The 24,290-nt window shown below is 41.8% G+C and overlaps 1 protein-coding gene across 1 annotated transcript in view; it reads right to left on the reverse strand.

Moving 5' to 3' along the window:
* USP48 (ubiquitin specific peptidase 48) overlaps nucleotides 1-21,377 on the reverse strand; it is a 57,857-nt gene extending 36,480 nt beyond the window's left edge. Inside the window, exons 1-8 of the mRNA XM_004678576.2 lie at nucleotides 21,005-21,377; nucleotides 10,876-10,996; nucleotides 8,974-9,130; nucleotides 6,094-6,221; nucleotides 5,644-5,768; nucleotides 5,046-5,154; nucleotides 2,621-2,754; nucleotides 1,999-2,081 (exon numbers count right to left, since the gene is read on the reverse strand). Coding sequence (XP_004678633.1) covers nucleotides 1,999-2,081; nucleotides 2,621-2,754; nucleotides 5,046-5,154; nucleotides 5,644-5,768; nucleotides 6,094-6,221; nucleotides 8,974-9,130; nucleotides 10,876-10,996; nucleotides 21,005-21,138 — 991 coding nt within the window. The 5' untranslated portion in view covers nucleotides 21,139-21,377. The remainder of the gene's footprint in view (nucleotides 1-1,998; nucleotides 2,082-2,620; nucleotides 2,755-5,045; nucleotides 5,155-5,643; nucleotides 5,769-6,093; nucleotides 6,222-8,973; nucleotides 9,131-10,875; nucleotides 10,997-21,004) is intronic.
* Nucleotides 21,378-24,290: the final 2,913 nt, after the last annotated feature.

Raw genomic sequence — 24,290 nt, forward strand, 5'->3', positions numbered from 1 at the left:
CAATTAGAGGGAAAACTTGGTTGGAAAGACTGCTTCTACTACACATCATATTTAAAATTAGCACATGAAAGATGAACATCCCCACGATACACACATATAAGCACTTAAAATTGAAACATATTTCCTAACAAATATACTATTAACATTTTAAACATTCTTCTAAGAACTGTTCCTACTGATGACATATAAATGCATATCAGGAGGCACTCCCATTATTCTGACATTCAAACTGGCAACATTTAGGGACATTATAATTATTCTTGTAGTAAAAATCTTTGCCTGTATCTCTATTTCATACCAGAATTTCCTTAACTACAAGGAATAAGTCAGAAGTATAGCCAATCACTCTATTTATATAATGGACATTGGGCACAGATAAGCAGCTGGCTCAAAGAACCAAGTCCCTGTACTCCTGTAGTTTAGTGAAACATGCTAATGCAAATTAACACTGGAGCCAAAACCCACCAAAAACCTTGCCAAGTGGAAAAAATAAGGGAGGATAAAAATATTTTAAGATCTTTAAGATGCACTGACTTGTTGGCAAGAACATAAAATAATCCTCAGAAGCTAAATACTATGGGAAGCTAGGGAAATGAAGACAGTGAAAACAATCCTTTAAGAGTATAGAATTGAACCTTGAACTTAGTTTTTCACACATAAGAGGCTTATAGAACCAGAAGTAAAAGGAAGGTCGTCCACGAAGTTGAGAATAGTTGGGGACCTCTCACCATTCGAGTAGGGTTCTTCAGTTTAAAAAAAATAAGGAAAAGTGAATGCATCCTGTACAAGAAATAGTAGAAATCTGCCTTATCCCTACTTTGACACTGGAATGAGAAACATCATTCCAAACCCTTAAGAAGCTATCCCTCATGAATATTTCTGCCAAGAATTCACACTATGAAGCAGAAAAACACAGCCTAAAATTTACCATGATGCAGTCCTGGGATGAATTAGAACTTAGAACAAGGAGGTCGGCCTCCTTGGCCTAGTGCGTAAGTCTTAGCGATATCATTACTGCAGGCCAAGTTCGAGCTGTAGCCAAGCAGCTATAACACACATATGGTGTAGCATATGTATTAGCAATATATTTCAGAAATTATCCACATTTTCTGCTCCCTCTCTGTCCCGGATGAATGCTCTTATCCCTTGCACCTCTGGCCTACACCCTAGCTCATCTACAACAATAACAAAAATCTTAGAGAAAGGGCCTATTGGTATCACAAGTTTGAATTAACAGAAACAGTCATTACATTAAGCATAAAGGGACAATAATTCTCCAAAATAAATTTTGAGAGACAGACACCTATGATGGTGTTTTTCTCTAGCTACCATCTTCAACTGCCCAGACAGGAACAAAAGAGGCAGAGAGGAAGATTTGATTGATTTTGGATTAAAGATCAAACCTTCCTGACGATTTCCCACGAAGAGACGGGTAAACTAAACTAGGTTTAGCTTACAACATTATGTATGTATTATGTATGTCATATTTTAATATAGAAGTCATAAGATTAACTTTAAAGAGAAGTAAAACAGTACTTCCAGTTGGGCAAGAGAGACAAACGGCCAAGGCATGTGTTTTCACTATGAGAATCAGCCTGTTTGGTAAAGACAACGAAAAGAAATCAGCAGTAAATTACTTCTATGATACAGCATCCTTGAACTTCTCAATGGTAATCATTGTTTGTGATGTATACTTTAAGTGAATGGGGGCAGCTCAGAGAATTTTATGAGGAATCACAGAAACTACTGAGACTAAGACCAATATGGGGTCAGTAAGAAAAAAATACCTTTCTCACTGCTTATTATTTTGTGCTCATAGTTAGATTTCAGTAAACCATCTGGTCTTTGTTAAAAAAATAAAAGTAACACCAAATCCTCTCAAAAGCCTTTGTTCAGAGATTACAAAATAAGACTAGCAGTAAACTGCTATTCCATATGCATCACAGGTTTAATCTCTAAGCATCACAAAAAATTATCATTGCTCAGTAAAAATATTACCTTTATGTTCCACATAAGGCTCCATATCCAAAATTTCTGAGAAGCCAATGTAAGTGTTCAGTTTTTTTTTATGTCCAGTTTGCCTAACCAAAAGAAAAGCTTCATTTATTACTGACTGTATTAGATTGATATATTCACAATCATAAAACTACAAAAACTCTACCAGCTATTTTAATAGACACAATTATTAGCTGACTAGATTTCATCTAGCATGAAGGTGAGAAGTACTATAGAGTAGAAAAGGTAATTTATTTTTAGTTTTGTTCTAATTTATTCTAGCCCCAGTTCTTATTTTAAAAATGTTAAGGTAACTCATTTCTTCCCCAACCGTCTTGTTTTTACCATGCAGTTTTTACTAATTTCTTAGAACAAAAACCTGTCTCTGATCCTCAAATACATATGGCTGGCTTCCAAGGACAAAGACATCTGAAAATGACATCCTCCTTTTTAAACTTTCCTTCTCAGCATAAATTTGAAATTCCCCAAAATAAACTCTGAGAGACAGACACACATATAGTGGTCTTCTTCTCTAACTACTATTATTAACGGTAATCATTACCACTTCTGTCTGAGGTAAACTCTGAACACACAATGAGCAACATTACTCCTCACAAACATTTACCTGTCAAAGACAAAGCGCATTAGTTGTAAATTCAAAGTGCAGGGAAGACTAAGGAGTCGAATCTTCCTTGTTGCATTCTGTTTGCTTTGACAGTTTTCACAGAAATATCGATTGTCTCCTTCTAATTTTTCTTCCTAAGCAGAAGGAAAAAGATATATTAGTTTAAAAATATTAAAAGATGGAAAGATTTTTTAAGTGATCAAATCTCTGCTGGAAAGCACAATTTCACTTTAATTAATATCTCCCATTCAAGGCTTTCAAATCAACCTACTATGAGTAATGAAAGATACAAGGTAAAAAAACAATGCTTAGCAGCAGTCTTAATTTCTACAGTGACATTTAAAATTAGCGTGCATCTCTCCAAAATGTATCATTTTAAAAAGAAACCCACTTCTGCCAATTCTAAGAAAGTTTAAGAAATACATATCATGATACAAAATTGATAAATGGGTAAAAACTATATATGGACACCAGAATACAAAGATATATATATATATATATATGTAGATAGATTTACACACACACACACACACAAAATTTACACACAAATACAGATAGACAGATATACAGACACAGAATCTGAATTATATACCAGAGCCATGAAAAAAGCTAGAAAAGGAACATGGCAAAAATTCAACATTAAAGCTAATGGCAATTTCTTTAAAATCTTCCCTTACAACACCATAGCTTTTAGATAGACACAATTCTGATACCATCGCCTTATTTGCACTCACTTAGCCCACGGTATTGACTGCTTGCTTTTAACTCACTGGCCAATGTTCTCAGCATCCTCTGCCAGCTATTTCCATCTCCCTCATCTCTTAATGTTTGCATCCCAGGGAACAGTCTATTTTTTCACTCCCTTGGTGATTCCATCCACGCCTGACTTCTCCCCTGAGCTCTACCTCAAGTACAGAAGATCCTAAAGCAAATTCTTAATGTCACTCTCAGACTTGTTCCTCCCAGCTAAGTGAGGTAAGGCCAGTCTTCCAGTTGCTTAGGTCAAAACTTGTTAATCACTGATGCTGCGCTTCTCTCCTCCAGCCCACACCTTTTGACAGCACTACTTTGAAAATATATGCACGATCCAAACAGTACTTATAGCCTCTTTAGTTGACTTTCAGTCCAAGCCACCACTGACTCCTCTGGACTACCCTGGCCACTTTCAAACTTCTCTCAAGATAGTACCACTCATCCCGCTAAGAGAGATTATCACTCCTGGGCCTACAACCTTTCAGTGGCATTGCATCCCTCTCAAAGTCAACCTTTGAAAAGGTCTGCCAGGCACTATCTGACATGGTTTTAAGCTGGCTCTCGCAACTGCATCTATCTTGCTTATCCATTTCAGCCACTTCCCTGCTGCTCTTTATGCCACTGGCCTACACTCCTCCAGGTTTTGCTCCTGTCAGCCAACCACCCAGAACTCTGTTCTCCCTGATTCTTACATGCTTTATTCCTCGAGTATTTTATCTGATCAACCTCACCCTCTTGGCCCCTCCTTTATTTCTGTCCACAGCTCTTTAATTATGGTTTTAAATGCTATGCATTTTACGAGCTCTTGTCTACTGCACTAAAAGCTACTTAAAGACAAAATGCTGTTTCCACTCACTATTGTTATTCCCAACACTAAAATGGAGTCTGAACACTAAGCACTGATACTTAGCTGACTGAATTCAACAATGAGTCTCTACCAGCAGGTAAGTGGCTATATTAAAAGGGTAGGAAGAGCACAAAACATTCCAAGGCGGCTGAATAAGCTCCTTTATTATACTACTATCTGCCCGTACTCAACAACAGTTTCCTCATAGTTGCTCCTCACCCAAAATGAAAGAGATCATACTTTCTTAGCTCTGTGTAAGTCTAAATATACAAAAAATAGAAGGATGGAAAGGAGGCTTAAAAATGACCATGCTGGGTCCTCCCTGGTGGCGCAGTGGGTTAAAGCCCTGCACCTGTTTCAGCATGAGTTCAACCCTCCTGGCCAGGGAGCTGACCCACATGGCGTGGCAGACCTCTCCTGTCCTGCCCGCTGCTCCCCTCAGCAGATGTATTTCATGCATCTGCCTGTTCTGCTCCCCACTCTGCCTCTGGTGATGCCTCTCGCCACCCCTGAGCCTCTGGCCTGTACCCCAGTTTTGTAAGCATAAATAAATAAATCTAAAAAAAAAAAGCTAATTAAAAAATTTTGCATTATTCAGCACATTCTTGTTATCTAATACAAAAAGTAAATTTACATATACGTAATTTTATATATAAAGCAACCAGTCGGCTTCAATATTTTCTCACAATTTTTCTCTACCTCACTACAGAAACATACTTCTTGGACAGATAAGACTGAAGTAATAAGTTTATCCATTAAATCAAAACACCATTTAGTATATCTAAATGTTAATAACCAGAAATAGATCCAACAAAATTTGAATACCTTCAAAAATTCTGAGATACAATCTGTTAACTGTTTGTGGCCTTGGATATTTAACTCCAGTTCATAAAACTTTGATAAAAGCTTGGACTCTCTGCCACACTGATTGCAACTATAATAAAACAGAGTGATAAAATTAAGATCAGAGTAGGAAAAGGCAATGGTCCTAGTGTTTTAATCCTACAAGTAGGGAAAGAAAACACTAGTTCTCTTCAACAAATTATTTACACGAAGTATATAAAAACAAAACACACAGTGATTGGTGAGGCTATATAGTTTAGGATTATGAAAAAATTTTAAGTGTTTTACATTTCCTTTGTAATGTAGTCTCCTCCAATGTCATTTTCTCAGCTTAAACCTTAGAGCCATAGACAGAGTAAGTGGCAGGTGCTCAACCACAGTTCCTAATACCTGGATGAGTTCAACTGTAAATAGCCAAGTCAGTTGTTTACATGTTCCCATGGAAATATACTTCTATAAATATTCCAGGTCCCATGATAACTCACTAAAGCTGTAACTTGGAATAGAACTAAAAATTAGGTAACAAGTGAGCAACAGTCTTGGAATAAAATGTACCAGGAAAACACTGAAACATACTTACACAGTTACGTAAGCATATTCTCCACAGAACTGCTGCTGAACAATGTTCCGAACATCTGGGTTCTTTTGTTTAGACAAAGTATCTTCCAAAAGAGACATAAAGAGCTTTGAAAATTCTTGGGCATCCTACAACACAAGGTTGGATTAATTAAAGAAAAATCATAGCTGCTTTTTAACTTGTGACACAAAATCGTAATTATCTCAGAAATCATCTTTCTTTAAACTTCGAGTTCTCAAGCAAGGCTAGAGCTGTGTTGGACTGTCTGTGCCCACCTTTGAATTTTCAGAAACGGATCAAGTATAGCATGTAATATATTGAACAGCAAATAAATGCTCCAATTAAAATAGAAAAAAATCCATAAAGCATTTCAACTTCTTTTATCAAACAGTCTAAGGAATATCTGAGTATGTTTCTTATATTTTAAAAAATAGAAAAATAAAAGGTTTTTACCTGCTGCTGTCCTGTATCCAAGCCCAAGGCTTTAACAAACCCAGAAGGATCAATGTATCTCCTATTACTGTTTTGCAACAAGGCAAACAAGTACTGGAGATGCTCACAGATTGTTTGAGGTTCATAGTCTATTAAAAAGAAAAAGGGTTTCAAATATACTTTCCCTTCACCTGAGGACCTAATTAAAACAAACTAACATCCAAACTATAACAATGTTTTATATTGTTCTAAAACTTAAAAACAAACCAGTTAGCAGTCATGTCTTTTATAAGTAATGAGGCAGTCACAGCCATTCAAATATATATAACCTAGAAACAAGAGGCTCGCAATCAACTAGTTTCTAGAGTGTCAAATCACCTGAAACAGCATTCCAGTAATAAAAGCCACACGCTGTATTTATCATTCCTATAAGACAGCCAAATGCTTTCTCACGAATGTAGTCTTGCCACAAATAGAGCAAGTGACAGGAATCTCAACATAGCAATTAAGCTTTATTGAAGAAAACAACACACTATTAACATTCTAGAATTTTAGTGCTACAAGTTTTAATGAGGGGGTGGGATAAAGAAAATGGGGACAGGAGAGAGAAAATAGGAAGCATGACCTCAAGAGTCTATTTTTTTTTATTGCCTCTGAAGTCCAAATTCACCCCACTTTGCCTACTCTGAATAGATGAGCTCTGTGAAGTTATCTCAGCTTTGTAGCTAAGGCAAGGTTCAGTATTATCAGCAGAGGGCACTGGAGGGCTCAGTCTTGCTCCCCTCACCAGCCTCCTAAGAGATGAGCTTTCTGCAGCTTTCTCCAGGATCCGAGATTACTGCAAGCTGAGCAGACAGTGGCTTCCCACGGCACCTCCCCGGTAGCTTGCAGTGAAATAAATACCTCTAGTGAGGCAATTCTTCTTAAATAACCTGCTGGACCACTGCAAGGTGACTTGGTAGGGAGTTCTGAGGCACCCTGTGTCCCACAGATGACCTCCTGTGCTGCTTCTAGCAGAGACCATCACTGAGGCATCCCAGCACCCTATTTTTTTTTTAATTTACTTATTTTATGCATACAAGAACTGGGCCAGATGTGGGGTGTGAGGATTCACCAGAGACTGTGTAGGGAACAGAACAGGCAGATTGAGTGAAGTACACTGCTGAGGGGAGCAGTGAGCGGGACAGGAGAGGTCTGCTGTACCATGTGGGTCAGGGGTTGAATCCTGACCAGGGTTGAACTCATGCTGCAGTGGCTGCAGAGTGCTTCATAGTACTGCGCTTCAATGCCTTGAGCCACCAGGGAGGCCCCCATTGCAGCGCCATTTTTTACCAAGCAGTGCTCTCTCAAGAGGTCTAGAACGGAGCCTGGGCAGCAGGGTGAGGGGCTCTTCCTCAGCTGCACCCTTTCTGTTCTGGGGTAGTGGATGTATCCTATATCTGCTATTCTTCTATGCTTCCAACTCCAAATCCCCTTCAATTCTTATTGAGCAATTCTTCCATTACTCCAATTTCCTGTCACTATTTCTCCATTCATTCTCTGTTCACATTATTGTTGGGTTTCTGAGTCCTGGAACTGATTGACTTTTCTTTCACCTCACTTCTTTGGATACAAAGGCTTTCTAGACTGTTAAAAGCTATTCAGTTAAATGTTATCTACTCCATCTCTCTTCTAGTTTAAATACTCTATAAGATCAAAACAATTCATACTATGCTGGTCTTCCTACCTTTAAAATAAGGGAATGGCTGAGCTGGGAACAGAACTCAGATCCCATCATTTCTAATATGGTTCCTTTCCACTCCACTGCATTGTTCGCTTATCAGAAAACAAGGTAGAAACTTTGGTGAAATATAAACGTGTGTTTAAGGTGAATCTTTACACATTCAAGTCATAATATTGCCACATCACTTGATAAAATAGAAATTTAGTTTTCATTTTTTACTCATCAGTTATCTTATATCTCAGGAAACAATGCTAAAAATTAAAAATAATCCATTTTTACATTAATCACCCTTTATACATACTATTACATTCAGGATGTACATTCATCTAGATTTAAGTATTCAGAACTACAGAAATAAAGTTTTGGGGAAACAATCTTAAAGAGTTTTTAAGAATCTTGAAGACAAGATTATAACTAACAAGAACCAAAATTCTATAGTACTGCAAGCACACATGCGTCTACAACCCTATCTTTTCTATCTATCTCAGAGCCAAAGTCAGGAGCCATTTGCAAAAAAATACACCATATTAAAGACAGTACATCACAGAAGGGAGCAAGAGTATGTACAAAGTCCTCAACTTGGCCCTCCCAAGCATGTGTCATCTTTAAGACACTGAACTCCTTGGAGGTCAGCCCTAATTTTGAAGAGAAAAATCTTTTATTTCATCAAATTTTCATTCAAAGTGAAAATATCTAAACACATACTGCACATGTAGAGGAAATGTATCATTCCACTAGGAACAGTGCGAAACTGAACCTCTCTAAACTTACAGTGAGTGTGTGCTGATTAAACCAAGGCTAGCAAACATAACCTGAGTCAGCTTGCTGGGATTCAGGGCAAAAGGCTGGCTGTGGTTACACTAAGTATTAAGTCTCAAACTAGGCAAAAGTTACACCCTTGGACTGATTTTTTAAATCAATCACTAGAAATGAAGGGATTACAGGTAAAGTATTATTACATACAGATTTTGTGAAGAATCAAATATACTTCCTTCACTTGAATTAGTAAGTCATTCTGGTGGCATAAATGACAGACAGAAAAAAAGCAAAACGTTTTAAGCACTGACAGCGTTTATGAAGGACCTGGCCATGGCCACAGGCCCAGCACGGAAGCACCCTTGAAGGCAAGCTGCTTTCCTCTGTGGCTGCCGTGCCTCCCAGCCACCGTCCCCACTGACCTTTCTCTCCTTGGACACCATCTCCCATCATGTAGTCGCTACAGGTACTGGGGCATAAGTACAGTGCCTGCCGAAGCTCCAAGTTGAGAAACCACACTTGAAGAAATGTGTTAACATAACAAGTAGCTCCAAGGTTAGTCAGGCCCACAAATGAGTTCTATAAACACACAAAAAAAATTTACACTTTGAAAATCTATTTCCCTTTAAACAAACAAAAATATATAGGAAGGATTTTTTAAATTTCAGATTAAAGATCTATTGAAACTCTCTCAACCAACATATAACCTTAAGCCCCTTTTGGTCAGGGATAGTGCATATATTTTTTTAAGATTTATTTTACTATTTTTGTATACAGAACTGTGGTATAAACCCAGTGGTGCAGGGGCCATTAGAGGATTCACCATAGCCAGAGCGGGGAGCAAAACAGGCAGATCGAAGTACACTGCTGAGGGGAGCAGTGAGTGACACCGGAGAGGTCTGTTGCGCCATGTGGGTCACAACTGGGCCAGGGATCGGAACTTGCACTTAAGCAGTTGCTACTCGCTTGCAGTGTTGCGCTTTAACCCACTGCTCCAGGGAGGGCCTAGTACACAATTTTTTTTTTTTTAAGATTTATTTATTTGTGCATACAGAACTGGGGTACAGGCCAGAGGCTCAGGGGCGGCGAGAGGCTTCACCAGAGACAGAGTAGGGAGCAGAACAGGCAGATCGACGAAGTACACTGCTTAGGGGAGCAGCGGGCGGGTCAGGAGGGGTCTGCCACGCCATGTGGTCACCTCCGGGGCAGGCGGGAATCGAACTCATGCGGAAGCGGCTTTAGATTCTTGGTGCTGTGCTTTAACCCGCTGCGCCACCAGGGAGAGCTGTACATAATTTTTAAACAACTTTTTAATTTATTTTATTTCTGCATACAAGAACTGGGAATTAACACGGCCAAAAATGGGGTTGGGGAGGTTTGGGAATGAGAGGATTCAAATACAGAGGGTGGACTTACAGAAATGCACTGTTAAGGGGAGGAGCAGGCGAGACAGTTGAGGTCTAATATGCCGTATATGGGGTTAGCTCCCTGGCTGGGGATTGAACTCAGGCAAATGATAGAGCTGAGACTTAACCCCTAGGCCACCAGGAGGCCTGCTAGTGCATAATTTTCATTAAAGTCCAATTTGAGTTGACTAGAGTAATTGTCAGTAGTAAAACTGACTAGAGAATGAGCTTCTAGTCTTCTGGTCACTTTCCAGTCTTCTCCAGTCACTCAAGTCTAAAATTAGAACTGTGGCTCTAGGAAAGATCAGTTTGGAACATGTGTACAAAGGTGTTTTGTTTTCGGCATCCTATACTATCTAACAACAAATTAAACTTTCAGGAAAATTCCCTTTTATGTCCTGTGTATCTAGGAGATGGGTGGCAGAGTTGATTGCAATTTTTTCCAATTTTTTTTGAGAATTCCTGAATTTACAAAGAACCATTATTTTTAATAGAGAAAGTATCCACAGTTGACTATTCTGTCAGGCTTTATAGCTAGAAAATACTAACACACATTAAAAAAAAAAAAACTTAAACGATATGTAAAATATAAACCAAAGACAAAAATATTATTACGGGAACTTATTTAATTGATTTACTACTTCCTTTAAATAGATTTTAAAAACATGCAATGTTAAAGCAAAATGTTAATTGGATTTAAACAACTATTATTTAAAGGCTTACTGGACCAGTAATTATTACCTGCTTTAAAGCACACCATTAAGAACTATTCTAATTCAAGTGGTGGTTTAGAGTTTTAAGGACTTATCTTAGAGCTGCAGAGGTTCCCTGGAATCAGGGACACTTTCTGATCATAAGCACAAAATTAAATCACACAAAAATACACACAGAGCAAGCACTGTAAAAATGATAGCTTACCTTTTTTCTTCTCTCACAGTTAGGATCATCGATGTTATGAAAACTATTTTCATCTATTTCTCCTAACCAAATATGCTCACCAATGCCAACTAAGCAGTTTGGATTTCCTTTGCAGTTTCGTCTATTAAAAAAAATTATAGTTTAATTAAAAAATATCAGTCCCGAGATAAGAAATATGCAGATTACAACTGTATCAATATACCATTTTACATCCATTTTTCATCTGTAAGATTAGTAAGACTGAGAGAGCCAACCTTGAAGTTGTAAGGAAAACAGGTCAACTCTAAGTTCTATTGGAGATGTAAATTGGTAAGACTTACATGGAGAGTAATTTTGTGAGTGGTCACCAAAAACTATGTGAGTGGTGTAACAGAAACTACACCTTCTGACACAGCAATTTATGAGAATTCACTCTGAAAATCACCTCTTAATGCAAAAACACATGCACTAGATTATTCATTAAAGCATGTTTGTAATAACAAAATATGGCATGTCCACATAATGGAGTATTATGCAACTGTCAAACAGAAAGAATACATGAAGCTCTCTGTGAACTGATGTATTTTCCAGAATATATTCAAGATTTATGTATTTTTTTATTTATGCAGACAAGAACTGGGGTACAGGCCAGAGGTGCAGGGGTGGTGAAAGGATTCACCAGAGACAGAGTGGGGAGCAGAACAGGCAGATCTACTGAATACACTGCTGAGAACAGCAGGCGGGTCAGGAGAGGTCTGCTGTGCCATGTGGGTCAGCTCCCTGGCTGGGAACTGAACTCTGCTGCAGGGGCTGCAGATCACTTCATAGGAAGGCCCTAAATAGGTTTCTTGAAGGTTTAAAATACAAAGATAGATGCAATCCTGTAGGCAAGATGCATTTATTTGGCACTAGAATGTCGGCATTGATTTTGTTTAAAAGTTCAATCAACTTGACAAAATACATCACCCTGAACATATGACGAAGCTGTGGCAAAGCACCAGTCTCAAGAGCCTACATCTATGGTTTCTGCCCACTTCAGGTAAGAACCAACAACAGTGAAAGGCCAACGGTGGTGGCCTCTGCACTTTAAATGTCTTAGCTTAGCCTAACCAGCTAAGGCTTTCCAAATTGTGGCTAAATCTTTCCATATTGGGGGGTGAAGGGGGGATGGTAATCTGTTGTCTTATCACATTTCCGATTATAAGCTGTCTCTAAGTCAATTTAAGCAGCACCCTATAGAAGCCTAGAATTCTCTGTAGAGAAAAACCTCTCATTCAGTCTCCAAAACCCCTAAACTTTTTTTTTAGCACATTTGAAGTGGGGCACAAGTGTCAGATATCACCCACCATTCCTAACTAATTACCTTACAGTACAAAAATTATTTCTGCAGCTCTCCTGCCCGCCTGTGACTATGCAGGTGCCTCTTTTTCTCCTTTTCCTCATAAATATGTCCTTTTAAAAGGTAAGAACAAAAAGAAAAGCTATTTCTGCATACTTGTTTCTACCGAATGTAGTAAGAGACAGATCAAAAAATGAGACAGGAACACATGTTTACATGGAAAAACATGCCTGTTTAATGAAAGTGCAATAGCTTGACTTAACACTTCAATGTGCTTAGGAATCTACTAACTTTCAAGGTCACAAGTAGCCCCCATTTAATCCAGGTCTATTTCTTCTATGAGACAGAAACTGTCTACAACCTTCCCACCTGCCCACGTCCCACAAGTTTTCTTCCCATAACTCCATGCTACCTGCAGGGGACTCAAACCAAATCATAAACAAAAGGTTCGAGGAGCAGGGGAACTGGTACCTGGTGGCACAGGTCTCCAATGCACACAGGTCGGTTGGCTTCTTAAGAGTAGGTTTTCACTGCTATCTGAGGCCTTAAGAATTCTGACAGAAGCCACCACTTTTTCTCTTTTCCTGAGCAGCCTTAAGTGATCTCTGAAAATGGTGCACACTTGACCTTCAAACTCTGACAAAGTCATGTAAATCAGAGGTACAAGTTCTTCTGGTTCACTTTAAAACAACTGAAAATGCCCAGGCCATGGGGACAAGTCGCCAAGCTCTGAGGATGAAGAGCAGTGAGTGCCACTCAGTCACCACAGTGGTGGAGCAGGGAGGTGTGCCCAGGCCGACAGAGCTGGACTCGGGTCAGGGCCCAGAGTGCTGAATTGTACTGCATGTGCTTAAAAATGCAGAGAATGCTGAACTACGGGTCAGATGTACCTCTCTGGCCACTCAGCACCCCGGGCCCACTGAGGGGCCTCCCTGGAAAGCACAGTAGCTCCTGACCAGAGGAGGGGACTGTGGAAAGAGAAAGACAGCCCTGAAGAAATAAGACTTACAGCTCCAAATAAATTCAGCACAAAATAAGTAAAAGTAAAAGCATAGGTTTTTTGTTCTGGATGCCAGACACCTATCACCGTAGGTACATTACCTGCGGCCTGGTCCAGGCCTTTTTTCTGAGAAAAGCAAGCTGCTCTTCAGTTCCTGTTTCTAGCAGGAGCTGTGGAGAGGTTGGTGCCACCCATTACCCAAAACCAAAAATCTCAAGACATTTTACTTGGAAACAAAAGCAAGGAAAACACATAACCACAGCGTCAGGGACACTTCCGAAGGCCTGGCCTGGGAAGAGGGGCAGCCAGCAGGTCAGTAGAAGCAGGAGCAGGAAGTTCAGGCACCACATCCTTGCCAAACCCTCATCCATGACTTATCTGTTGAAAACTCTGAATTAAAATTTAAAAAACCTCCCAAGCGCTGTTAACTGAGGCACTCCCCCTATGACAAAGCAAGCCTCACATTGCTGCAAGCCTCATTGCCAAGAGCTGTATCCAGGGTACCTAACCAGTAAAGGTGAACTAGATAAAACTTTCTTATTAACTTAACATTCCAAGAGCCAACAACAGATCTCCTACTTCCTGAATATAGTTTTCCCTCTAAAGTTTCTTATAAGACCAATTAGTACAGGGTTAAACATTCAACTAGAGAAATCCAAGTTTTAAAGTTGTGAAAGATGTTTTCACTTATCAAATCAGCAAAAATTTTCAACAGTGAAACCGGGCAATGTGAATCATTGCCCATTCATTGTTAACAGGAGTAACTCAACAACCCTTGAGAAAAGTTGGCAAACTGTCTCAAAATGTTAAATGACATCAATAGTCTGCTTCAGTGAATCTACTTCTGGGCACATATCCACAGAATATGAGGACATTGTGGGAATGAAAGGATGATACAAATTTTAATGGATACTCTTTCTAGGACTGAGTGATGTAAGAACACCAAGTATCTAAAGCACTATGCAGGGGACAGGTTTGAAGCTGTCTGGTATGACAAACTAGCTAAGCGGCTGCAATGTATTACATGCTACAATTTCAAAGCAACAAAACACCCTGGCAGCAATGTAAATGACGGACAGAAAATGAACAAAGCCTAAGACAGCAATTTTCCTTGGAGAAGTCCTAACCCAATTCAGGGGCACTGGGAATGGAGGAAAACTGATTTCAAGCATATCGATGAGATGAAAATAGGACTTGAGGAAGGATTAGATGACAGAGCAATACAAGGGAAGGTCTCCATGTTTTCATTTAAAAAACAAAAGGGACTAGGTTAGGTGACCACTATATTTTCTACCACAATTTCTTTGTAATTTGGATCCCCTTGGGAACCCAAGCACTTGAGTACGTGTAAAGCAGTGAGACCCTTCATTCTACTTTCAACCTCTGGTGAAAGCAAATTATTGGGGCATCCCGGGTGGTGCAACAGGTTGAGCTGCAGCAGATTAAACTGCAGCACTCTGAGGCTGCTATGCAGCCCACAGCCACTGTATCTTGAATTTGATCCCCAGCCAGGAGGTGACCCACATGGCGCAGAGACCTCCCATCTCATCCACTGCTTCCATTAGTGTATTTCAGTAAATCTGCCTCTGCTGAATCCTCTCACCCCGTACATCCAATCTTTGTATGCATAGGCAAATCTTTAAAAAAAAAAAAAGGTCCTCCCCGGTGGCCCAACAGGTTAAAGCACAGCACTATGAAGCTATCTGCAGCCACTGCAGTTCAATCCCCAGCCAGGGAGGTGACCCACATGGCTTGGCAGATCTCTCCTGTCCTGCCCACTGCTTCCCTTGGCAGTGAATTGAGTCAATCTGCCTGTTCTGCTCCCCACTGTCTGGGGACTGGCCTGTACCCCAGTTTTGTACACATAAATAAATCTTAAACACACACACACAAAGATCTCTTAAAACTCAAAAATATGAAAGTAGGATTTTTTTGAGGGACCAAAGACCTTAACACCCCCAAAGATAGAGATGGTAGTATATTTCAGTAAAATCCTTCTGTTCTGCTCCCCACTCTGCCTCTTGTGAATCCTCTGCACATCTAGCCTACATCCCAGTTCTTGTATGTATGTACTTATTTATGCATACAAGAACTGGGATGTAGGCTAATGTACAGAGGGCAGGGTGAAAGGATTCACCAGAGGCAGAGTGGGGAGCAGAGGGTAAGACAGGTGAGGTCTGCTGTGCCATGTGAATCTTATACTGTTAATGTATATCAAACACCTTACAAAAGATTCACGATTCACGCCACATTAACTTTTCTTTAAAAAAAAAAAAACCAGAGATATAGAAGATATTTACAAGGATGTTCAGAAGATTAAATTTAGAGTTCAGAGAGAGCAAAGTGAGGGACAAAAAAAATAGACAAATGTCCAAAAGGAAAGGTTCTACTTTGCAATGTGAAAAATAAATTGTGCAATAATTACATTTACTTCTATAAACTAAAACACTGGGGAAACATTTTTTTTTGAAGATTTATTTATTTATGCATACAGAACTAGAATACAGGCCAAAGGTGCAGGGGTGGTGAAAATTCACCAGAAACAGAGTGGGGAGCAGAACAGGCTGACTGACTGACAGAACAGTACACTGCTGAAGGGAGCAAGTGGGCGGGTCAGGAGAGGTCTGCTGCACCTTGTGGACGACCTCCTGGGCAGGGATTGAACTCATGCACAATGAGGGAGGGCCAACATTCTGTTTTGATTTGTTTTTGTTTTTTTTTTTTAAGATTTATTTATGCATACAAGAGGTGGGGTATAGGCCAGAAGTCAGGGAGAGGGTAAGAGGATTCACCAGAGACAGAGTGGGGGACCAGAACAGGAAGATAGACTGAAATATACTACTGAGCAGAGTGGCTCAGGGAAGTGGCAGGTGGCTCAGGAGATGTCTCCTGCTGCACACACCATGTGGGTCTGGTCCCTGGCGGGGGATCCAACTTGTTGCTATAGTGGCTGCAGACAGCTTCACAGTGCTGCACTTTAACCCACTGAGCTACTAGGGAGCGCCCCCTTGGGAAAGACAATTTAAAATGCACTTACACAAAATGTATTAACAGGTTTTGTATATAGAAAAAACAAAAGTTAACATATTACAACTTTGTTCTCTGGGTGATAGCTTTATTTGAGATGAATTCATTAAATCAGTAGCAAGATGTGACTCTTCAGAAATCTGGTATGACTATTGCATTTTATTCATCCCTGAAAGTGGTGATCTGTCAGATACCAGAAAAACCATGGATAGTTACTAAAATCTAAACTTCTGTTCCTTTTAGAGAGGGGAATTTGTCAACGACACACAAAAACCTACATGTCAGATATATGAAAACCTCAATGATACCATGACAAAATGACTAAGATGCTATCAGTAACATAGCACATAACTCACGTACTGTTCATGAGTGAGTGGTACAATCACTTTGGAACTAATTTGTAGTATCCACTGTAAAGTTAAATAAAAACTATTGACCCAGCAATTCCTGTCACAGACTCCCTGGTGGTACCGGAGTAATGTCTAACAGCGTTAAGAAGTTGTCTGCAGCTACGGCAGATAGAGTAAGCTGACCCCCAGCCGGAGACCTGACCCACCATGTGCACGTGCAGCAGACCTCTTCAGTCTTACCTGCTGCTCCCCTCAGCAGTGTATTTCAGTCAATCTGCCTGTTATGCTCCCTACTCTTCTCATTCTCCCACAGCTCTGGCCTGTACCCCAGTTCTTACATGCATAAATAAATCTTTCTTTTTAAAGTGTATATCCCAGAAGATATATACAAGAACGTGCACTGAAGCTTTATTCAAATACTGGAAAAATTCCAAATGACAATGCCAGTGAGAAAGATAAAGTATATAAAAAGCATGGAATGCTGCATAGCACTAAAAATTCCCACGTGGGGATGAACCTCACCAGAGGCAGCAAAAACCAGACACAAAAGGAACTACAATGTATACAATTGTATACAAATTCAAAACAAGAAAAATAATCTGGTTTCCACTGTAAAGGGAATGGTTACTTTTGAGGAGCAGGGAGGAAGAAGTGATTGGCAGGAGGCAGAAAAGGGAGATTGGGCAGTGGGGGGGGTGCTAGTAACATTTTTATATTGCTGGTAGATACAACGTTCTCTGTGTGTTAATTCACCCAATGCAATCCCTGTACTGAACAACAAAAAAAAAAACTTTAAAAATATTTTTTGGGGCCCTCCCTGGTGGCGCAGTGGGTTAAAGCACAGCACTGAGAATCTAAAGCTGCTTCCGCATGAGTTCGATTCCCGCCTGCCCCAGAGGTGACCACATGGCGTGGCAGACCTCTCCTGGCCCGCCCGCTGCTCCCCTCAGCAGTGTACTTCGTCGATCTGCCTGTTCTGTTCCCCACTCTGTCTCTGGTGAAGCCTTTCGCCGCCCCTGAGCCTCTGGCCTGTACCCCAGTTCTGTATGCACAAATAAATAAATCTTTAAAAAATATATATATATATATACATATATATATATATTTTTTTTTTGGGCCCTCCCCGATAGCACAGCAGTTTAAGGCATAGCACTAAGAAGCTAAATCCACTTCAGCAAGAGCTCGATCCCTGCCCTGGAGCTGACCCACTGGGCACTGCAGACCTCTCCTGACCCCGCCCACTGCTCCCCTCAGCAATGTACTTCATCAATCTGCCTGTTCTGCTCCCCACTTTGTCTCTGGTGAATCCTCTCATCGCCCCTGCACCTCTGGCCTGTACCCCAGTTCTGTGTTCATAAGTAAGCCTTTTAAAAAATAAATAATTGGACTTGATCTTGAAAGTCAGCAAGGCAAAGGGGAAAATAGTTTCCATGAGGGACAGGTTCGCCCAGTCTCTGAATATGGCTACACACCTCATCAGCGCTGGCATCTCAACATACTGTATACTATAAGAAAACCAGGTACCATTTTTTAATTTATATATCTATTTAGATTGCTGTTGATTTTAAAACAATGTTTACATCCCTCCTCCCTCACTTTGTCCACCTGTCATCCCCATAGGCCCCCCACATTTCTCCTTCCTTCCAATCCCTCTCCGTCACCCCCGCCCAACCAGGTTGATATTTAAATAAAAACTGATTGGACCTCAGAATAGGCATGGTTTCAAAATCAGGTAAGAGCTAAATTGTACTATATCAAAGTTAAAACCCTTTGAACTAAAAAGATAAAGATTTGCAAACATAAGGTATTTGTATCCAGAATGTGAGAACTCAATAAGACAATCCACTTTTTAATGGCCAAAAGACTTGGAATTATTCTAAAATAAATAAAAGTATTGAATGGACAACATATGAATTAGTCCCTCAAAATGTTCAGCATGATATTATTATGCCAATAGTCCCAATCCTAGCTATCTACCCAAGAAAAATTAAAACACCCCACAAAAATTTGCAAGCTAATATTCATAGCACACAGAATGGAATATTGTTCAGCAATAAACAGAAAAGAAAATGGGCAAAAAGCCTAAGATGCTCGACTCACTAGCTATTAGGAAATGCACTCAAATCCAGAACGAGATGCCAATGCAAACCCCCAGCCTGGCAATTAAACAGAACTTAACAAATGCCAAAAGAAATTCCCACCAACACCACGGGTGGGAATTTTAAGTGGCACAGCAGCTGTGGAAATAGCATAGTGGCCCTACAAGTTAAACATATTTGCCATAGGACCTAGGAACCTCACTAGCAGGCAACCAGCCCCCAGGACTGAAAACAGGTGTTTCAACAACAACAAAAAAATTCATAGCAGCACTATTCATAATAGCAAAAATGTGGCAACCACCCATATGTCTATTAAGTTAACTAGAGGAGGTGATGGACTTATTACCTTGAGCTCGGTAGCCATTTCCTAATGTACATCAAATCATCACATTGTATACTTTATAAACATATAGTTATATTTGTCAATTATTCCTTGGGGAATATTGGAGGAATTTTTTTAAGTCCTTCCACTGAAGGGGTAAACAAAATATGGTATATCCAAACAATGGACTATTATTCAGCCATAAAGAGGATTCACTATAGCATAATCCTGGAAAACACTATACCAAAACAAATGCTAAGTGAAAGCCAGATAAAAAATGGCCACCAGCTATTTCATGTAACTCCATTTACATGAAATACATAGATTAGACAAGTGCTTGGTGACAGGGAGTTTCCTGGTTGCCAGGAACTAGGAAGGGGAAATGCAAAGTGACTAATGTTAAAGCTTCCTTTTAGAGTGAAAAAAGTTCTGGACCCAAAAATGGTGAGGTTTGTACAACATTGTAAATGTATTTGTGGTCCAATTATATCTTAAAATGTTAACTTTTCTGCACTTTACACAATTTAAAAAAAAATACAGACATGTTATTACACCCACCATCCAAAGTGAAACAAGTCCATACATGAAATGTCCAAAATAGGCAAATTTTAAGACACAAAGTATATAGTTGGGTGCTGCCTGGAACTGGAGGGGGCAATGCACAGTAGAGAACTAAGGAATAACCTACTGCTAAGTGTCATGGCTTTTTTTTTTTGGGGGGGGGGTCTGGTACGTGGGGAGGAGTCCTAAAATCAGATTATCTGGACAACCTTGAGAATATACAAATAACGAAAAAGCACTATATCACACATCTTAAGTGGGTGAATCACAATACAGGAATTATATCTCAATCGTTTCTTTTTAATTGCAGCATAAAATTCACCATGATATTCCCTGATGGTGAGCTCACCCTATTTCTACAAATATTTAGTCAGTTAACGTTTGAAGTTAGAACTATTCCTATTTCATTTTTTGGATTACTCTGGAGCCTAATTAAGCAGGCTGAAACTACTTCTATCACACAGACTTCTGTCACTCGCGCACTTCCTAGCTAGAGGGAGATTTGCCCCCTTCGCCAACAAGACGCCGGCGCCGGGAATCATCCGTTTACTTGCAAACTTCCAAGCTTGTTTCATTCCTCACATTAGCTTTTTTTCAAGTTCCAGGATGAGGCAGTGACTTCCATTCCTTCCGACTCTCACCCCCACCCCGGGAATGAAAAAAGTCCAGAAAGCCTTAACTAAAAATGCCGCTGAAAGGTTACTGAGCATGCCCGGTTTGGTCAAGTCAACTCAACTAGGTTCCGGAACAAAAACTATAGTTCCCGCGTTAAAAGGTGGAAAAACCGAAGAGACAAGCACAACAATGCCAGAGAATGAAAAGGCAAGGTTTGAGGGCTAAGCAGCAATGAAGGTCAGCATTCGTACAGCTCAAACTTGTTCTTAGTAAGAGTGGCGTATGGGCAGAAGGACCAACATAAAAAACAAAACAAAACTAAAAACATTAAAAAGTGAGGGAGGTCACCTGGGGGGCAGGTAAAAGGTACCGATGACACAGGCTAACCACACAATTTTCTAAAGCAGCCACAACCAAAATTATGAAAATGATCAAGCCTTTGGCGTCAACAGGAATGCAAAACAGACTGTGTTGAGCTCCCTTCCAAGAAGTTCCCTTTTCTCGGTCGAAAACGCCAAGCCGTGGCCAAGACACACCAACCACCAATGTTTGCTGAGCTCTCGATCCTGCCTTCAGCCATCTCCACCGCCATCTTCTAAGATATGAACCCAGAACCCTTTCTAAAGGGTTTCAGCAGCATCACCTCCGTGCAGAGCCCAGGCAGGCTGCGTCCGCAGCTCGCCGAGACGGCGGAAGGGATGAAGGCTCCACCTTACTCCTCTTTGCGCCTGCAGGATGCACGCAACCGGCCGCCGTCTTCTTCCCCTAGCCCAGCCCCGAGCCCAGTTTTCCAAGGTCCGGCGCCAGGGGGGCGCAGGGCCGCTGCGCTGGCCTCACCTGCACACGCCGCGGATGCAGGGCTCCAGCCAGATACGGTAGGCGGTCTCGATGTGCTCCTGCGACACCTCCTCGGGCCGCACCGTCTCCGCCCAGCGCCAGGCCGCCTTCTCCAGCTGCAGCCGCGGAGCCATGGCCTTGGCCCAAGGAGCGCCTCCCGAGCCCGGCCGCCGCTGCCGCTGCCGCCGCCGCCGCCGCCGCCGCCCAAATAAGCTCCGCCACCTGCCAGCGAGGAGGACCAGGCGCTCCCTCAGCCAGCTGGCCAGTCAATCACCTGTGCGCGCCACTGCCGCCGCACCCGCCCGCGCCCGACCCGCACGACCAGCCGCAAAGCGCCGCCGCCGCGGGCACCCGACACCCCCCGCGCCCGCAGACGTTGGAGGTGTACTCCCAGTGGCGGAGGGCGCATGCGCGGCCCCAGCAGCCTTTGCGCCTCCCGCGCCTCTGGCCCGACTGGCAGAGCAAGGGGAAGCGGCCGTCCGAACGGTCTCGCCACGTCCTAAGTGGCGCTGCTCAGCCCGTGGCCCGGTAGCGTCCTGCGTACCACGACGCTCACAAGCCTGCGCCTCGAGGGCGGAATGCTGCCTGCGCTCGCCCCCTGCTGCTTCCCCTTTAACCGTGAAGGATTCACGCGAGAGGCTACTCAACGCACACCATAGGTCCGCTGAGCTGCGGGGTGGGACCCGACACTGGGTCACCAAAGGAAAAAGGGTCGGCTCTCTGGACGAAGATTTAACTTCACCAGGACGGGTTCCGACTCCTACCCCGAGCCCACGTGACGTCATGGGACGGTCCTGGCTTTTCCTGAATTTGGAACTGAACTACGTGACCCGGCATGCACTTCGTGCTGCCACTCACTGGGTGCGGGGGATGCCGGGATTTGTAGTCTTCGACGTTGGTGGGGGTGCGAGTTGGGCGGGAAGGTGGGAGGTGCGGGGGTCTCCCGCGGGTGTCACGGCTGGATGTTCTGCGGGCAGGGGTCTCCCTGGCAGCTAGTTGACCTCCACGCAGTTGTTCGCCAAGTGCTGATTTCCTAGTTCTTTTGAAAACTTGCTTTCGAGCTCCCGGATTTTAAAAACATTTCCGTTTTGCAACTCTGCCCCAGGATATAAAGATTTGACCAACAGAAGGTTTTACAAACTGTAAAGAGCTTTGCTGTAGAAGGTATTTTAGCGCTTTACATCTGAATGAGAGCACTAAGGTTGGGGGTTCGGGCACTAACCTATTTCTGACTCATCAGTTTACCTCTGGGTAGGTTTGGACAGCTGGCTTACCTGTTACTAGACCAAGGTTCTCCGAGGGTGGCAGTAATACAAGATCACCTCGCTAGCCTTGAATTGAATAATGGGAAAGGCTGCCCAGAAGTAATAACTCCTACCTCTAGCCTTAGGTAGAACACACACTTCCAGACAAAGGGAGCGGCAAGGTGTGAGGCCAGAATTCTGAGACTGGGAAAATGGTATAAAGAATATTGATAGAGACCGCCACATTTGCCTTTATCTGAGAACGTCTATGAAAGGTTTAAAAAGATTGAATAGACATTTGTATTTTGTAGAACTTTCTCCATTTGGGTCAAGGGCACGGCCAGAAAGACCTCTTTAAAAGGTTGCAGATCAGAAAATGAAGGCCTGAACTGGAGTGAGGGGACAAATTTGAAAGATTTTTAGGGTGTGGAATTGCTACAACTTGATGTCAGACTAATCATGTCTTCACCTTCCTGCTGTTTGACCTTTAAGTCTGGGCCATAGTCCTTGGTGCTCAGCCATTGCCTCATTTTGCATATGATGAGATCGTGAATATTTACTATGCTCACTGCTACATGCCAGCTTTCTACCTTGGGTAATGAACTGAAATTTCTATCAAGTGAGATAAAAACTACAAAAGCAGGCTTAGGTGGGGAGATGATTGCAGTTTTTAGTAAGTTGCAATACAGGTACATCAAGGACATCCGCATCAGGTTGGCAGACATGAGTGAATCTTGAGGTATATATTGCTCTTGTGTCATGAATTTTTTCACATTTATCAGAGCATTCTCCAAACACATTCAACTATACCGTAATTTCTCCCAAATTTAACAAGCCCTCCCTTGACTCCCACATTCCTCCCTCCAGCTACTGTCCCATTTCTGTTCCCCTGGAAAGACTTGTCTGCATACTCTTCTTCAGTTCTCTTCTATTCTCCCTTCAATTCACTCCAAATCAGGCTTCTGCCTCTGGTATCCCCAAAACCACCCATGTGATCACCAGCTTTCTGCTCACTCCCATGTTGCTTGATCTAACTTCAGCATTGACCTCTCTTGCAAGCACTTCCTTAGTGTGCCATTCTCTCCTGGTTTCCCTCACTCACAGCCATTCTTTCTTGGTGCCCTTTGCTGATTCTGTCTCATCTCTCTAACCTGTAAACTTGGGTGACCTAGGTTCAGCCTTGAGCTTCTCTAACTACATCTACTCCCTGGGTGATCTGATATCCCGTAGCTTTAAATACATTACAGTTGTGTGATGATGCCCAAATTCATCACTCCAGACCTCAGCTTGCTCCTGAAATCCTAAGTCTTTATATCTTGCCCCTTCTTTGACATTACAGCCCTCAAACATTTTCTGCTTCTGTTTCCAGCTCCCCTCCCCAAGTATTCTTCTGTAATCTTTCCCTCTCTACAGGTAACAGCTTCATTCTCCTACAAATCTTAGAGGTGGCTTTAATATCTTTTTCTTATATCCCCATCTAGGCCTCCCACAATTCTGTGGGCTGTGACTACAAAATATACACAGAATGCAACTACTGTAAAAAAACAAAATTCAACCCAGTAAATTTAGAGATTTCATTGGCTTTGATAAAAGGGCTCAACAGTATCCCCAACTGCTAGTACAAACTGGAAAGTTTCTCTTGGGCAAGAAGAGGGTGGGATTATTTAGCAAAAGAAAAAGATTGTTCTAAGCACAATTCCACCTTCCCTTGAGGCAAGGGAGTGACCAGTAGGCAGACCACTGGCTTTTGTTAGCCCAGAATGGTCAGAATTACTTCCCTGGGAAGGGCTGAAACTGCAATTAAATTAGACATTAAATCGGGTTTTGGTGAATTGGGTTTAGCACAAGTGCCTCCATTTGGGGCCAGTTTCTTTCTTTCTTTTTAAGGTTTATGTTTTGGCAGGGCCTCCCTTAAGCCAGCACTGTGAAGATATCCGAAGCCACTGCTGCATGAGTTTGATCCACAGCCAGGGAGCTGACCCACAGGGCACAGCAGACCTCTCCTGTCTCACAGGCTGCTCCCCTCAGCAGTATGTTTCAGT

This window comes from Condylura cristata, unplaced genomic scaffold (assembly GCF_000260355.1).
Source record: "Condylura cristata isolate star-nosed mole 26May11 unplaced genomic scaffold, ConCri1.0 scaffold00008, whole genome shotgun sequence".
In the NCBI taxonomy this organism is placed as follows: Eukaryota; Metazoa; Chordata; class Mammalia; order Eulipotyphla; family Talpidae; genus Condylura; species Condylura cristata.